At 42.9% G+C, this 17,801-nt stretch overlaps 1 protein-coding gene across 1 annotated transcript in view; it reads left to right on the top strand.

Moving 5' to 3' along the window:
- The window catches only part of LOC105027570 (caskin-2), a 69,428-nt gene that overhangs the window by 15,221 nt on the left and 36,406 nt on the right, over window positions 1–17,801 (top strand). The window contains exons 3-6 of the mRNA XM_020044040.3: window positions 9,056–9,107; window positions 11,203–11,300; window positions 11,612–11,757; window positions 15,016–15,111. Of these exons, the coding sequence (XP_019899599.3) occupies window positions 9,056–9,107; window positions 11,203–11,300; window positions 11,612–11,757; window positions 15,016–15,111 (392 nt within the window). The remainder of the gene's footprint in view (window positions 1–9,055; window positions 9,108–11,202; window positions 11,301–11,611; window positions 11,758–15,015; window positions 15,112–17,801) is intronic.

The raw sequence follows: 17,801 nt of genomic DNA, 5'->3' as shown, positions 1-17,801 counted from the left end.
AAGGGCCCTAACCCACAAACTTTGACCAGGGTCCTAACCCTCGACCTTTGACCAGGGTCCTAACCCTCAACCTTTGACAAGGGCCCTAACCCACAAACTTTGACCAGGGCCCTAACCCACAAACTTTGACCAGGGTCCTAACCCACCACTTTTGACTTTTTTTTGTGTTTGATCTGTTCTCAACTAGAATGAGACAGATTGCAATGATGTTGTGAAGAGTCACAGCAGGACATGACAGACACAGAACAAGTTATTCTAAACACATACCCAGAATCAACCGTTGTCATGGTTTTATTCTGTTCTATTCACTCTGAGTTCCATTTGGCTCACAGATACCTTATATCCTCCAGGAAAGAAGCTGCTTTCCAGAGTTCCAGTTAAAATTGCTTTTACTGGATAACTTATCCTGTCTCACTTCTCAGTTGAGGAGTGCATGTGCGAAACTGAAAGGATTACTGGGATATAGGAGGTCTGTTTCCTTCATTCCTCTGATTGCGACACTCAGACTGCCAGTCATTTAGGTTGATCAGAACCAGTGAAATTCTCTAGAGAAAAATACAGTTGTGAGTGTATCATTTATTGTCCCATGAACATGTGACACCAATATGTTGTCGACAGTCACTCTGTTGTAATTCTGTCAGTCGTAGTCTATGTCGCTCTGTTGTAACTGTATCAATACATGGTCTACTGTCACTCTATTGTCATTCTGTCAATACATGGTCTACTGTCACTCTATTGTCATTTTGTCAATACATGGTCTACTGTCGCTCTGTTGTAACTGTATCAATACATGGTCTACTGTCACTCTATTGTCATTCTGTCAATACATGGTCTACTGTCACTCTGTAACTCTATCAATATGTGGGCTACTGTCACTGTTGTAACTCTATCAGAATTTGATCTACTGTCACACTGTTGTAAATCTATCATTATTTGAGAATTAGTCTGCTCACGGTCATGCCAACCAAGGCAAGAATGCCACCCAGCAGCTAGTGCTAACAGTTGCTCTGTCTACAAAACCATTGCCTGGCTGGGTCCTACAGTATAAGCTATAGTACATGCTACATGCTATACATTATATGCTACAGTATAAGCTACATTTTATACACAATATGCTACGATATATGTAGCATCTGCTATAAGTTGCATTCTATACATGCTACTGTATAAGTTACTAGCTGTACACTAACTGCAGTATAGGCTACCTGCTGCAGTATAGGCTAACTGCTATATGGATATGCTATAGGCAAGGGTCTCCAACCTTTTTGAGCATGATAGCTACTGTAAAATATTGTATGACATAAAGTATTGCACTACATTTTCTGTCAATATACCTGGTCAAATAAGTGTAAATAAGCTACTCAATGTTTGAGTGAATGTAAAGTGTTTTTGATATGCTGTGAATGTTATAGTGCCAACACCATGGCCCAGCTGAACCTGAACTTCAAGTGGAAAAAGTTTGAATACCTTGAATACCTTGGCTGTGTCTGAATTTGAAGTATAAACATCTAAGCTGATGGTATGTTCTGGGACACGTCCCAAATAGCACCCTATCCACCCAACAGGAGTCTAGTCAGGAGGATGGAATAGTGGTGCCATTTGCGCCACACTGCTGATGTTTGCATAAAGGCTGAATGGATAAACATTCAATATAAACATCATCCAACTGAGGACCATGTCCTTTTCTGGGGTAGCAACAGTCATCTGCTACTTAAGTTGGCTTGTCTTTGACTGGCTACGTTTTAACTGGTGGCTACTGAACTCTTTAATTACATTCAACTTTCTTCTTTTCTTACATTCTCCTGCTCTCTGTTAATGTAATTTTGTTTGTGTCCAACCTTAAGACATTGTGCTGAAAGGGTTTAATACATTTACTCAAAATGAGAAACTGTCATATTGCTACCTGGCAAACGAATCAAGGTGACTGAGTTGAATAACACCTAAAGAAGTGCAATGTGCAAGAGGGCTGTGCTACTAGCCTTAGGGTCAGACCAGATGGGCCATTGGCTGGTCTGTATGTTTGGCTCAGGGGGGTTAGATGACCTCTGTAGTCGTATCTGAACTCAATTACAATGCAATAAAAACTCAAATACAATGCAACAATAACTCCATTACAATGCCACAATAACTCCATTACAATGCAACAATAACTCCATCACAATGCAACAATAACTCCATTACAATGCAACAATAACTCCATTACAATGCAACAATAACTCCATTACAATGCCACAATAACTCCATCAGAATGCAATAAAAACTCCATTACAATGCAACAATAACTCCATCACAATGCAACAGAAACTCAATTACAATGCAACAATAACTCCATTACAATGCAACAAAAACTCCATTACAATGCAACAATAACTCCATTACAATGCAACAAAAACTCCATTACAATGCAATAAATACTCAATTACAATGCAACAATAACTCCATTACAATGCCACAATAACTCCATTGCAATGCAATGAAAACTCCATTACAATGCAACAATAATTCCATTACAATGCAACAAAAACTCCATTACAATATGAGGTTTGAACTTGAGTAATAAAACAAATTTCTTGCGACCGGCTCCTTCTCCACCTACACTTGTGATTCTGCTGCTGTAAGCCAGTGTATTAATTGTTTTGTTTAATAAGTATTTTGTCAAAACTATCAACATTTAATAGAAGTATTTGGGAGTATTCTGAAGTAATGTTGTGTTGTTATACGTTCTAGAGGCTACGTCTCGGTCTCAGCGCTCCATTTTTCTACTGAGTCAATGGCATCATATCACCTTCCGTTGTTCCAACTCTTTCTGTTCTGAGTCTTTGCTTCCCTGTACTATTGCTTTATTCTTCTCTACTTTATTTCTCTATTTTATGTTTTTTTTGTTAGATCGGATCAGGGGTGTAAAAAGTACAAAGTAGAAGTACTCGGCTGTGTTCACTAGTTTTGGGAAGTTCCTAAAGAAGGGTTAAATGACCATGTAAACAGAGTTCATAACTCATCTGTGTCCTTAATTGATAATTTACAATCTTCCTTTTTATTTAATTGGTCACTAGTTAGTTTTGAACTCCCTTTACCTGGTTATTTAGATCTTAAATAGATACTTCCCAAAAGTGGTGAACACAGCCGAACCCAGTTGTGTACTTTTACTTTGTACTTTTTACACCTCTGGATCGGATGAAAACCATTAAGAGAAGCCTAAAGCAAATGATACACATGGCTATTCAAATAGCACAAAATGACGCGTTTTCACAGCACATAACTTATCAATCCACAAACTCCACCCTAAGTCCTAAAGTCTGGGGCTTGGCACCAAGTGAGAGCCGGGCTACTCAGCCATGACCTAATGGCCGACTGGCACTGGCCCGTGTCAATGGAAACAGAAACATTTCTGAACTTTTGGGAAAAACACCAGTGTTTGGCACCAGTGGAAACAAGGCACAAGAGTCGCTTTTTCACTGTTTAAATTGAGACTGGTGTTTTGCAGGTACTATTTAATGAAGTTGAGGACCTGAAAGTTGTACGAGATCTTCAGCTTCTTGGCAAATTCTCACATGGAATAGCCTTCATATCTCAGAACACGAACGTACTGACAAGTTTCAAAAGGAGTTTATTTGTTTCTGATCATTTTGAGCTAGTAATTGTTCCCACAAGTGCTGATTCTTCAGATACTCAACTGGTCTAAAGAAGGACCATTTTATTGCTTCTATAATCAGCACAGCAGTTTTCAGCTGGGCTAATAATAATTGCAAAAGGGTTTTCTAATGATCACATTGCCTTTTAAAATGATAAACTTGGATTAGCAAACACAACATGCCATTGGAACACAGGACTGATGGTTGCTGATAATGGGCCTCTTTCCGCCTGTGTAGATATTCCATTACAAATCACCTGTTTCCAGCTACAATAGTCATTTAAAACATTTACAATGTCTACTCTGTATTTCTGAACAATTTCGTGTTATTTTAATGGTTAGAAGATTTGCTTTTCTTTTGAAAACAAGGACATTTCTAAGTACCCCAAACGTATCAGTAGTGTAAATAAAAGTGGTTTGTAGACTTTGATTTATATGCTGAGAAACCAGAAATGTACAAGATTCTCAGTAATGTGTGTTTTAAAAGATCGATTCTCATCGAACCTAATCCTAAGGTATTGGTCAGTTTAAGCACGTTCTATAACAGGAAGTTATTTTGAAATCATCCAAAGTATAATAACATACAGCTCCAGAAAAAATTAAGAGATCACTGCACTTTTTCTTTCCTTTCCAAAAAAGTTGAAAAGGAAAGTTTTGAGTGAGGAACTTTTTATTTGCATTTAGGACTAACCTAAGACAGACCCCATAAGTAATTTTTGTATGAATTGGAAATCAGATAGTAAATGTTCAAATGCATCTACAAGAGATGGAACCACATAATGTCATCAGTATAAAAATGGAATAGACATTTTCTCTAAGTTCCTTATATCATTAATATACATAGTAAACAGAATAGGACCCAACATGTAATCCTGGGGAACTCTTTTGTGGACATCATCAAATATACATTCTATCGCCATGGTAAAAGTATCCACACAAAGAGGTCAGTTTCTTTAGTAAAATCTACATACAGTGGGGAGAACAAGTATTTGATACACTGCCGATTTGGCAGGTTTTCCCACTTACAAAGCATGTAGAAATCTGTCATTTTTATCATAGGTAAACTTCAACTGTGAGTGACGGAATCTACAACATAATCCAGAAAATCACATTATATGATTTTTAAATAATGAATTTGCATTTTATTGCATGACATAAGTATTTGATCACCTACCAACCAGTAAGAATTCCGGCTCTCACAGACCTGTTAGTTTTTCTTTAAGAAGCCCTCCTGTTCTCCACTCATTACCTGTATTAACTGCACCTGTTTGAACTCGTTACCTGTATAAAAGACACCTGTCCACACACTCAATCAAACAGACTCCAAACTTTCCACAATGGCCAAGACCAGAGAGCTGTGTAAGGACATCAGGGATAAAATTGTAGACCTGCACAAGGCTGAGATAGGCTACAGGACAATAGGCAAGCAGCTTGGTGAGAAGGCAACAACTGTTGGTGCAATTATTAGAAAATGGAAGAAGTTCAAGATGACGGTCAATCTCCCTCGGTCTGGGGCTCCATGCAAGATCTCACCTCGTGGGGCATCAGTGATCATGAGGAAGGTGAGGGATCAGCCCAGAACTACATGGCAGGACCTGGTCAATGACCTGAAGAGAGCTGGGACCACAATCTCAAAGAAAACCATTAGTAACACACTACACCGTCATGGATTACAATCCTGCAGCGCACGCAAGGTCCCCCTGCTCAAGCCAGCGCATGTCCAGGCCAGTCTGAAGTTTGCCAATGACCATCTGGATGATCCAGAGGAGGAATGGGAGAAGGTCATGTGGTCTGATGAGCCAAAAATAGAGCTTTTTGGTCTAAACTCCACTCGCTGTGTTTGGAGGAGGAAGAAGGATGAGTACAACCCCAAGAACACCATCCCAACCGTGAAGCATGGAGGTGGAAACATCATTCTTTGGGGATGCTTTTCTGCAAAGGGGACAGGACAACTGCACTGTATTGAGGGGAGGATGGATGGGGCCATGTATCGCGAGATCTCGGCCAACAACCTCCTTCCCTCAGTAAGCGCATTGAAGATGGGTCGTGGCTGGGTCTTCCAGCATGACAACGACCCGAAACACACAGCCAGGACAACTAAGGTGTGGCTCCGTAAGAAGCATCTCAAGGTCCTGGAGTGGCCTTGCCAGTCTCCAGACCTGAACCCATTAGAAAATCTTTGGAGGGAGCTGAAAGTCTGTATTGCCCAGCGACAGCCCCGAAAACCTGAAGGACCTGGAGAAGGTCTGTATGGAGGAGTGGGCCAAAATCCCTGCTGCAATGTGTGCAAACCTGGTTAAGAACTACAGGAAACATATGATCTCTGTAATTGCAAACAAAGGTTTCTGTACCAAATATTATGTTCTGCTTTTCTGATGTATCAAATAATTATGTCATGCAATAAACTGCAAATTAATTACTTAAAAATCTTACAATGGGATTTTCTGGATTTTTGTTTTAGATTCTGTCACTCACAGTTGAAAAATTACAGACTTCCACGTGCTTTGTAAGTGGGAAAACTTGCAAAATCGGCAGTGTATCAAATATTTGTTCTCCCCACTGTGTCTGATAGGGCATTAAATAGGGCAAACCAAACTGACTTTTCATCCAAATCTTTGGCAATATCATTTTTGACCAATCTAGAACCAGAGTGATACATGTTTAGAATGCAGTTGCCAGATAAAAAATAACGTAGCTGTATATTTTTCCAAAGACTCTAGAGTTTTATCAAGGCAATGCAAAACGAGAATGGGAGGACAATTGTCAGAACTGAACTCCTCAGAACTGAACACCTCAGAACTGAACACCACAGAACTGAATAAATAACAGATAACTTTTTTTGTTGAAGAAATACTGCAGCAATAACAGTATGCATAGTCTTCAGTCACATGGTTTCTCTGACAGCTTGGTAAGCAAAACATTGATAAAACATGGCGGCTAACACTGGAAATTCTATGGCACTACTGCACAAGCTCAAATTTTCACATTTTACAGTTCATGAGTATTTAGATCACCTCACAAAACTTGAAAAACAAAGGTATGCAAACACACTGCAAGTCTTAGGGACTTGTGACCCAAATACAGCACCTGCTGTGTTATTTACTAACCCTAACCCATACTGTGTTATTTACTAACACTAACCCATACTGTGTTATTTACTAACACTAACCCATACTGTGTTATTTACTAACACTAACCCATACTGTGTTATTTACTAACACTAACCCATACTGTGTTATTTACTAACACTAACCCATACTGTGTTATTTACTAACCCTAACCCATAATGTGTTATTTACTAACACTAACCCATACTGTGTTATTTACTAATACTAACCCTAACCCATACTGTGTTATTTACTAACACTAACACTAACCCATACTGTGTTATTTACTAACCCTAACCCATACTGTGTTATTTACTAACACTAACCCTAACCCATACTGTGTTATTTACTAACACTAACCCTAACCCATACTGTGTTATTTACTAACACTAACCCTAACCCATACTGTGTTATTTACTAACACTAACCCTAACCATTCCTACTTTTTAATATGATTGCAAATGCAATATATATTGCGGTTAGCGCATCCAATGGAACTGCAGCTATCTGGCATTTAGTGTGATATGTATAACTAGCAAAAGTTGTGGAGTTGTGGATGGAGGGCGTTGAACTATCAATTGACCTAATTGAAAACCATTCTGTGGCTTTTGCCAAAATACCAGGATATGGTATTCAACCCATCCCCAACAATAACACACTGGTAGAGCTTTTTATCCCAGAGGACTGCAGCACTTATTTGCCTTGTGAGATGTTATGACAGACCTTTTGTTGGCAACTTGTTTGCTTGTGTGTATGTGTTTCCCTGAAGGCACTTGTGTAAAAGGCCCACAGGCTGTGGTAAATGGTGGTAGATGTTTTTCTATTTTCCTGGCATCTTTTTGCATTACAGATGATAATGTAGGATGTGTAGGTTCCGAGACACACTGTGTGCTGTGATGTCAGAGCCAGAGCCCACCACCTCATACTGAGAAGAATGGAACTCAATGATGGAAGACAGGGAGGGGATGGAGGGAGGAAAAGAAAGAGAGGGGTCAATGGAACACAGGATGGATAGTCACTGAGGAGATGGTGGTGGGTGTGTTATGTCTGGAATGTTGACTCATGTTGGAACTAGAACTCTAAAGGCTTTGTTCTGTCCTGACTGTCATTTGGGCACTTTAGACCCCCTTGGCCCTATGCCCAATGTACATGTATCTGATCCTGTCTGCCTGCCTGCCTGCCTGCCTGCCTGCCTGCCTGTCTGCCTGCCTGTCTGCCTGTCTGTCTGTCTGCTTGTCTGTCTGCCTGTATGTCTGTCTGTCTGCATCTATGATTGTGTGCTTGCCTGTTGTTGAGTGTGTTCAGGAATGCCAATGTTAAACATGGTTATGCACAATGTAATTGCACTTATTGATAACAAATAGTTAAAATTACAAATATTTACTCTTTGAAAAGCATTAAAGATCATTGATTTGTTTCTACTGATTGGATATGAAATGGAGTTGACCCTGAGCCTGGTTCCAAAACTGTGCCTCGGCTGACCTCCAGATTGGTTCCAGGAAAAGTGTAAGCAGAAGCCTACATTTCAAATGTCACTTTTGAAAAGTAATGTCCTCTTTGTCCTCCTCGTGCACCTTATTAATAACTTACATCATGGTTTTACCTCTTGTCATTGGTGAGAGTACCCGCACAGCGAGCCGCACAGCGAGCCATATCTCTGGGGAATTCACAGATTGTAGGAAAATAATAGATATACTCTGTTTCAATGATTGTGATGATATCAAAAGATTTTGTCTAATGATCAATCCCTTCTTCTGTTGATTGATTCAAACATTTCACTGAGAGACAAATCCAACTTGTGGACTGGAACCAAGGCCTAGCAGGGGAGTTTATGTATGTAGTGTGTATGTTGTGTATGTTGGCATGACAGTTGGCAAATCTAAGAGGGGTTTGCTACAGCGACAGATCTGAAGCCAGAAGAAAAGTCAAGTATAAAAGTTACGTTTTGATTTGTATAGAATTACTTCCTTTCATTCTGCTCACAAAGGCTTATCATTATTCTGTCTGAGAGTGAAGAAAAAGAGAGCTGTTTGTAAGGAGAGCGTTTGGGCAGCAACCTCCAGCTATTCTCACGTGTTATTTCAAGAAAGGAACATGTGAAAACACAGAGCCCAGCTATGATGGAAGATCAGTATGCCTTCCGTTGAAATTTGTCACTAAAGCTTTTTCTTTTTTCCCTCAAACACTCCCTCTTTCCTCCCCTCACCCCTCCCTTTTTCCTTCCCTTCTCTTTTCCTCACCCTCTTTCTCTTCCTCACCCTCTCCATCTTTCGTTCTCTCACTTCTGTCTTCATTGTACTCTTCTTTTATTGTTCAGAGTTGCTGGGTTCCACAAAGAGGCTGAATGTCAACTATCAGGACTCAGATGGGTAAGACATGTCTGTCTCCATCTGTCTATCTCTCTGTTTCTGTCTTCTGTCTGCCTGCTCTGTCTATCTGTCTGTTTGCTCTCTCTGTGTGTTCTGTCTATCTGTCTGCTCTCTATGTCTGTCCGTCTGTCTGCTCTGTCTGTCTCTGTCTGTCTGTCCGTCTGTCTCTCTGTCAGTTTGTCTGTCGGTTTGTCTGTCTGTCTGTCCGTCTCTCTGTCTGTCTGCACTTTCTGTCATGTTTACTCTGTGTGTCATATAAATGGACTTGCATGTTCATGTTTGCATAGCTGAGGTTTTCTTGTGCATACACTTAGTTTGCTCAGAGGAATGCAATCAATGTTTTTTGAGAAAGAGTTGCTTTATAACAGTATAGTTGATTGAAGGGGTCTTTATCACCTGGAGGAACTTACCTGATGTGGTCTGTGCTCTTTTATCTTATCTTTACACTGTCTCACTTTAAACTGACTCACCTCCTATTCATACACACCCTCACACACACACACACACACACACACTTTGTTTTAGTGTCATTGTGGGGACCCCAAACATTGTGATTGGAAGAAGGAGTCAGGGTAGAGGAGAACACAGAAGAGGAGAGAAGGTTGTAAATAAGTAAAATAATAAAATGTAATAGAGATGAGTCATGGAGGGATGGAAGGAGAGCAGGAAGAATATAGAAATGGATGGAGGGAGAGAGGGATGGAGTGAGGGAGAGAGGGAGGGAGGGAGAACAGGAGGGAGGCAGTGAGGGATGGAGGGAGGGAGTGAGGGAGAGAGGGAGGGAGAACGGGAGGGAGAACGGGAGGGAGGGAGTGAGGGAGAGAGGGAGGGAGTGAGGGAGAGAGAATGGGAGGGAGGGAGTGAGGGAGGGAGGGAGGGAGGGAGTGAGGTAGGGAGAACAGGAGGGAGGCAGTGAGGGATGGAGGGAGGGAGTGAGGGAGAGAGGGAGGGAGAACGGGAGGGAGGGAGTGAGGGAGAGAGGGAGGGAGTGAGGGAGGGAGGGAGAACGGGAGGGAGGGAGTGAGGTAGGGAGAACAGGAGGGAGGCAGTGAGGGATGGAGGGAGTGAGGGAGAGAGGGAGGGAAGGAGGGAGGGAGAGAGGGAGGGAGGGAGAACGGGAGGGTGGGAGGGCTCAGCCAGCCCTTGACCTCCTCAATCTCCACAGAAGGACTGTTACAGGATCTCACTGCTGTAACATTAATCTCCCTAATCACCTCCTGGTCAACCTCCCTAATCACCTCCTGGCCAACCTCCTTAATCACCTCCTTGTCAGCCTCTATAAATCAGCTCCTGGTCAACCTCCCTAATCAGCTCCTGGTCAGCCTCCCTAATCACCTCCTGGTCAACCTCCTTAGTCACCTCCTTATCAGCCTCCCTAATCAGCTCCTGGTCAACCTCCCTAATCCTATCCTGGTCAACCTCCGTAATCCTCTCCTGGTCAACCTCTGTAATCAGCTCCTGGTTAACCTCCCTAATCACCTCCTGGTCAAACTCCCTAATAAGCTCCTGGTCAGCCTCCCTAAACACCTCCTGGTCACCCTCCATAATCAGCTCTTGGTCAACCTCCCTAATCACCTCCTGGTCAACCTCTCTAATCGGCTCCTGGTCAACCTACCTAATCACCTCCTGATCAACCTCCCCTAATCACCTCCTGGTCAACCTCCCTAATCACCTGGCAGTTAGTAGTTCCTCTTCTAGAATCAACAGACCATGAATGGAGGGATATTTAATATTTAACTTTCATCATTCCATTCACACTTTCCTCGCCCTCATCCTCTCCCTTTGACCTTTACTTTCATCTCTATCTTTTCATCACTTCTTTTAACCTCTCTGTCTCCTCTCTCTCCCAAATCACTGTCTCCCTACTCTCTTCTTTCTCCTGTCTCTCACCTTTCCACTCCCTCTTTCTCTCCTTCTCTCTCCTTCTCTCTCTCCTCTATCTCTCTCCCTCCCTCCTCCCTCTACTTGTCTTTTCCTCCATTCTTTCTTCCTCCTCTCTGTACACTCTCCCCTTTCTCTCTCCATCTCTCCCCCTTGTCTCTCTCCTCTTTCCCTCTTTTTTTACTCTCTCTTTCCCTCTGTCTTTCTCTGTCAGGTTTTCTGCTCTACATCATGCAGCTCTTACTGGCACCACCGAGCTTCTGTCTCTACTGCTGGAAGCCCAGGCCTCTGTGGACATCAAAGACACCAATGGTATGATCCTGTATGCTGTTATGAACACTTGAAACAGTTACAATCAGCTTATGCATACCTCATTAAAGGATTTCAGTAAACAAAAAAACAACTAATTATAGACTGAATTGCCTACTATCTTTTGTCAACGTTCATGGGACTTGTGTCGGTCCTCTCTGTTAATCTGTTCCACCTATCTAACATTTTCCCTTCTTCTCTTCTTCCTCTTATCTATCTGTCTTTCCCTGTCTTTATCTGTCTTCCTCTCATCTGTCTGTCTTTTCCTGTCTTCATCTGTCTTCGTCTGTCTTTGTCTGTCTGTCTCTCTATAGGAATGCGTCCTCTCCACTATGCAGCCTGGCAGGGTAAAGCGGACTCTGTTCTGCTGCTGCTGCGATCTGGAGCCTCAGTGAACACCTCCTCCCTTGACGGACACACACCTTTACATCTGTCAGCTCAGTATGGTCACTACCACGTGGTGAGAGCACTGTCTCACACACACATGCACGCACGCACACACACACACACACACCTTTACATCTGTCAGCTCAGTATGGTCACTACCACGTGGTGAGAGCACTGTCTCACACACACACACACACACACACACACACACACACACCTTTACATCTGTCAGCTCAGTATGGTCACTACCACGTGGTGAGAGCACTGTCTCACACACACATGCACGCACACACACACACACACACACACCTTTACATCTGTCAGCTCAGTATGGTCACTACCACGTGGTGAGAGCACTGTCTCACACACACATGCACGCACACACACACACACACACACACCTTTACATCTGTCAGCTCAGTATGGTCACTACCACGTGGTGAGAGCACTGTCTCACACACACATGCACGCACGCACACACACACACACACACCTTTACATCTGTCAGCTCAGTATGGTCACTACCACGTGGTGAGAGCACTGTCTCACACACACATGCACGCACGCACACACACACACACACACCTTTACATCTGTCAGCTCAGTATGGTCACTACCACGTGGTGAGAGCACTGTCTCACACACACATGCACGCACGCACACACACACACACACACCTTTACATCTGTCAGCTCAGTATGGTCACTTCCACGTGGTGAGAGCACTGTCTCACACACACATGCACGCACGCACACACACACACACACACCTTTACATCTGTCAGCTCAGTATGGTCACTACCACGTGGTGAGAGCACTGTCTCACACACACATGCACGCACGCACACACACACACACACACCTTTACATCTGTCAGCTCAGTATGGTCACTACCACGTGGTGAGAGCACTGTCTCACACACACATGCACGCACGCACACACACACACACACACCTTTACATCTGTCAGCTCAGTATGGTCACTTCCACGTGGTGAGAGCACTGTCTCACACACACATGCACGCACGCACACACACACACACACACCTTTACATCTGTCAGCTCAGTATGGTCACTTCCACGTGGTGAGAGCACTGTCTCACACACACATGCACGCACGCACACACACACACACACACCTTTACATCTGTCAGCTCAGTATGGTCACTACCACGTGGTGAGAGCACTGTCTCACACACACATGCACGCACGCACACACACACACACACACCTTTACATCTGTCAGCTCAGTATGGTCACTACCACGTGGTGAGAGCACTGTCTCACACACACATGCACGCACGCACACACACACACACACACCTTTACATCTGTCAGCTCAGTATGGTCACTTCCACGTGGTGAGAGCACTGTCTCACACACACACACCCTCTCACACACACTATATGTGGAAGGACTACACACAGGTAAGAGGCCTCACTACACACACACACCAGGTCAGTGAGATTGTGTATTGTTTCCGGGGGTGTTGTTCTGGTCAAAGGTCAGGGTGAGTGAATGGAGAAGACGTCATCATCAAGGATCATATAGTAGTTCCTCTAAGGAGAAAGAGGACTGACTGGGCTCAGTGTCTTTAACTGTTACTGAGTCTCACTGAGAGGTGTGAACACACACATATACACACTGACACACACACAGACACACACACACACACACCAAGACAGCCCGATACCTGCTTTTGATGTGTATAAAGGTATTGTATTGTGGGGACAGAGTTTGGTCCGGAAATAATTTACCACTGGCGCAAGTTTTGTTATTTTGTATGTTCACCAAAATATATTCAAGTTACAGTTAAATGAGCTGTTCTTTCTTTATATCTTCATTCATTATTAAGCAGGCAAAAGATCTGGAGTTGATTCCAGGTGTGGCATTCGCATTTGGAAGCTGTTGCTGTAAACCCACAACATGCGGTCAAAGGAGTTCTCAATGCAAGTGAAAAAAATCCATCAGAGAGATAGCAGGAACATTAGGAGTGGCCAAATCAACAGTTTGGTACATTCTGAGAAAAAAAGAATGCACTGGTGAGATCTGCAAAACAAAAAGCCTGGACATCCACGGAAGACAACAGTGGTGAATGATCGTTGGATTCTTTCCATGGTAAAGAACACTCTCCAGTGAAGAACACTCTCCATATCATTATCCAAGCCTACAGTAAAGAGAAGACTTCACAATAGAAAATACAGAGGGTTCACCACAAGGTGCAAACCATTTATAAGCCTCAAGAATAGAAAGGCCAGATTTTGCCAGAAAACATCTAAAAAGGCCCAGTTCTAGAACAGCATTCTTTGGACAGATGAAACTAAGATCAACCTGTACCAGAATGATGGGAAGAAAAAAATGTGACGGTGGCTTGGAATAGCTCATGATCCAAAGCACACCAAATCATCTGTAAAACACAGTGGAGGCAGTGTGATGGCATGGGCATGCATGGCTTCCAATGGCACTGGTCCACTAGTGTTTATTGAAGATGTGACAGAAGACAGAAGCAGACTGATTAATTCTGAAGTGTAGAGGGAAATATTGTCTGCTCAGATTCAGACAAATTCTAAGTTGATTGGACGGCGCGTCACTTTACAGTTGGACCCAAAACATGCTGCGAAAGCAACCCAAGAGTTGTTGAAGGCAAAGAGGAGGAATATTCTGCAATGGCCAAGTCAATCACTTGATCTTAACCTGATCGAGCATGCATTCCAATTGCTGAAGAGAAAAACCTAAGGCAGAACTAGCCATGAACAAACAACAAATGAAGACAGCTGCAGTAAAGGCCTGGCAAAGCGTCACAAAGGGGGAAACCCAGCGTTTGGTGATGTCCATGTGGTCTAGACTTCAAGCAGTCATTGCCTGTAAAGGATTAAAAATTAATTTATTTATGATTGTGTTCATTTGTCCAACATTTGAGCCCCTGAAATAAGGCGACTATGTTTGAAAATGGTTGCAATTCCTAGAAATGTTATTTGAAATGTTTGGTCAACCCTTTGAAATAAAGCTGAAAGTCTGCACTTCAATTTCGGTTGTTTCATTTCAAATCCATTGTGGCCTACAGAGCCAAAATTATGAAAATTGTGTCAGGGTCCGAATATTTCCGGACCTAACTGTATTTCTCTGTAATGGAATCCTTCTGCTTTAGCTCTGAACTAAGACCCTTTTCTCTGTCCTGTCTCCATCCCTCCATCTCTCCTTCATCCTCTCTGTCCTGTCTCCATCCCTCCATCTCTCCTTCGTCCTCTCTCTGTCCTTTGTCTCCATCCCTCCATCTCTCCTTCATCCTCTCTCTGTCCTTTGTCTTCATCCTTCCATCTCTCCCTCCATCAGTCTGAGATGTTACTGCAGCACCAGTCCAATCCCTGTCTGGTGAACAAGGCCTGTAAGACCCCACTGGACTTGGCCTGTGAGTTTGGGAGACTCAAGGTATGTGTGTGTGTGTGTGTTGGTGGGGATGTGTGTGGGGGGTGGGGGTACGTGTGTGTGTTGGGGGGCACATGTGTGGGGGGTGGAGGGACGTGTGTGTGGGGGGGGTGGTGCCTGTGAATGTGTGTATTTGTTGCAGTACAGGAAGGAGATAGTGAGGAGCTGTGTCAAACAGAGTTTGCTGTGTTGAAATACTTCCATCATCTTTATCATTTTCATCCATTTCAGTTAAAATACTAAACTCCCACATCTTTAACCTCCACATAACGCTCACACAACCACAGACATCAAAATGAATAGGAGACGTGGTGATTATTTGGTTAAGAGGCTGTGTGATGAATTAGATGGGTAGGCCTTTGTCAAACATCTCACATAGCTTAGATTAACTAGCAGCTAAAATAAGCCTGTGTCAGCTAAACAGAAATTAGTTTCAGTTCTGCTCCCTGGACAGGCACACACATACTCAGTATGAATATATACACACATACATACATAGTATATATATACGTATATATTCAGTATCTCACAAAAGTGAGTACACCCCTCACATTTTTGTAAATATTTGAATATATCTTTTCATGTGACAACACTGAAGAAATGACACTTTGCTACAATATAAAGTAGTGAGTGTACAGCTTGTATAACAGTGTATATTTGCTGTCCTCTCAAAATAACAAAACACACAGCCATTAATGTCTAAACCGCTGACAACAAAGTGAGTATACCCCTAAGTGAAAATGTCCAAATTAGGCCCAAAGTGTCAATATTTTGTGTGGCCACCATTATTTTCCAGCACTGCCTTAACCCTCTTGGGCATGGAGTTCACCCAGAGCTTCACATGTTGCCACTCGAGTCCTCTTCCACTCCTCCATGATGACATCACGGAGCTGGTGAATGTTAGAGACCTTGCGCCCCTCCACCTTCCATTTGAGGACGCCCCACAGATGCTCAATAGGGTTTAGGTATGGAGACATGCTTGGCCAGTCCATCACCTTTACCCTCAGCTTCTTTAGCAAGGCAGTGGTCGTTTTGGAGGTGTGTTTGGGATTGTTGGAATACTGCCCTGCAGCCAAGTCTCCAAAGGGAGGGGATCATGCTCTGCTTCAGTATGTCACAGTACATGTTGGCATTCATGGTTCCCTCAATGAACTGTAGCTCCTCAGTGCCGGCAGCACTCATGCAGCCCCAGACCATGACACTCCCACCACCATGCTTGACTGTAGGCAAGACACACTTGTCTTTGTACTCCTCACCTGGTTGCCTCCACACACACTTGACACCATCTGAACCAAATACGTTTATCTGGGTCTCATCAGACCACTGGACAGTGTTCTAGTATTTCATGTCCTTAGTCTGCTTGTCTTCAGCCAACTGTTTGTGGGCTTTCTTGTGCATCATCTTTAGAAGAGGCTTCCTTCTGGGACGACAGCCATGCAGACCAATTTAATGCAGTGTGCAGCGTATGGTCTGAGCAGTGACAGGCTGACCCCCCACTCCTTCAACCTCTGCAGCAATGCTGGCAGCACTCATACGTCTATTTCCCAAATATAACCTCTGGATATGATGCTGAGCATGTGCACTCAACGTCTTTGGTAGACCATGGCGAGGCCTGTTCTGAGTGGAACCTGTCCTGTTAAACCGCTTAATGGTCTTGGCTACTGTGCTGCAGCTCAGTTTCAGGGTCTTGGAAATCTTCTTATAGCCTAGGCCATCTTTGTGTAAAGCAACAACACTTTTTTTCAGATCCTCAGAGAGTTCTTTGCCATGAGGTGCCATGTTGAACTTCCAGTGACCAGTGTGAGGGAGTGTGAGAGCGATGACACCAAATTTAACACACCTGCTCCCCATTCACACCTGAGACCTTGTAACACTAACGAGTCACATGACACCGGGGAGGGAATGTGGCTAATTGGGCCCAATTTGGACATTTTCACTTAAGGGTGTACTCACTTTTGTTGCCAGTGGTTTAGACATTAATGGCTGTGTGTTGTGTTATTTTGAGGGGACAGCAAATTTACACTGTAATACAAGCTGTACACTCACTACTTCACATTGTAGCTTTTGTGAGATACTATATATATATACTATGTATGTATGTGTGTATATATTATATATATATTAAGAGACCACTGCAACTTCTTCTTTCCTTTTCATTTTAACCCTTAATTTTAAACATTCTGTTCCTCACTCAAAACCTTCCTTTTTAACTGTTTTGGAAATGAAAGAAAAGGGTGCAGTGGTCTCTTAATTTTCTCTGGAAACTGCTCTGGAAAAAATTAAGAGACCACTCCTAATTGTTCTTAAATCATCATCTACACATGTATGAGAGCCATTCCATACCAGTGTCTGTTAAATTCCAACACAGGCACATCTCATTTTACTTACCGAGGTACTGATTAGGTGATTACCTGAACTAAATCTAATTTAATGAGGAAAGGTATATAAACCACTGTTGTGGTCATCACTATCCACTGCAATAGGACCAGCTGGATGGCAAAAACTGTGCAAGTAGTACCTCAAAGATAATTTGAATAAAAAAATAACTATTCAGCATGAGTTCGTAAAAGAAGGGTTAAATTCTGGCTGTACTGGCAGAGGGATAAAGTAAGCCTCAGGTTGCTTCCATCCTGAAAATTTCAAAGACGATGGTTCATAAGAACAAGATCAAGCAACAGACATTGGGGACAACA

The sequence above is a fragment of the Esox lucius genome, chromosome 6 (genome assembly GCF_011004845.1).
Source record: "Esox lucius isolate fEsoLuc1 chromosome 6, fEsoLuc1.pri, whole genome shotgun sequence".
NCBI lineage: Eukaryota > Metazoa > Chordata > Actinopteri > Esociformes > Esocidae > Esox > Esox lucius.
Note: the sequence above shows the minus strand (reverse complement) of the source record. Positions and strands in the feature narration are given on the sequence as shown.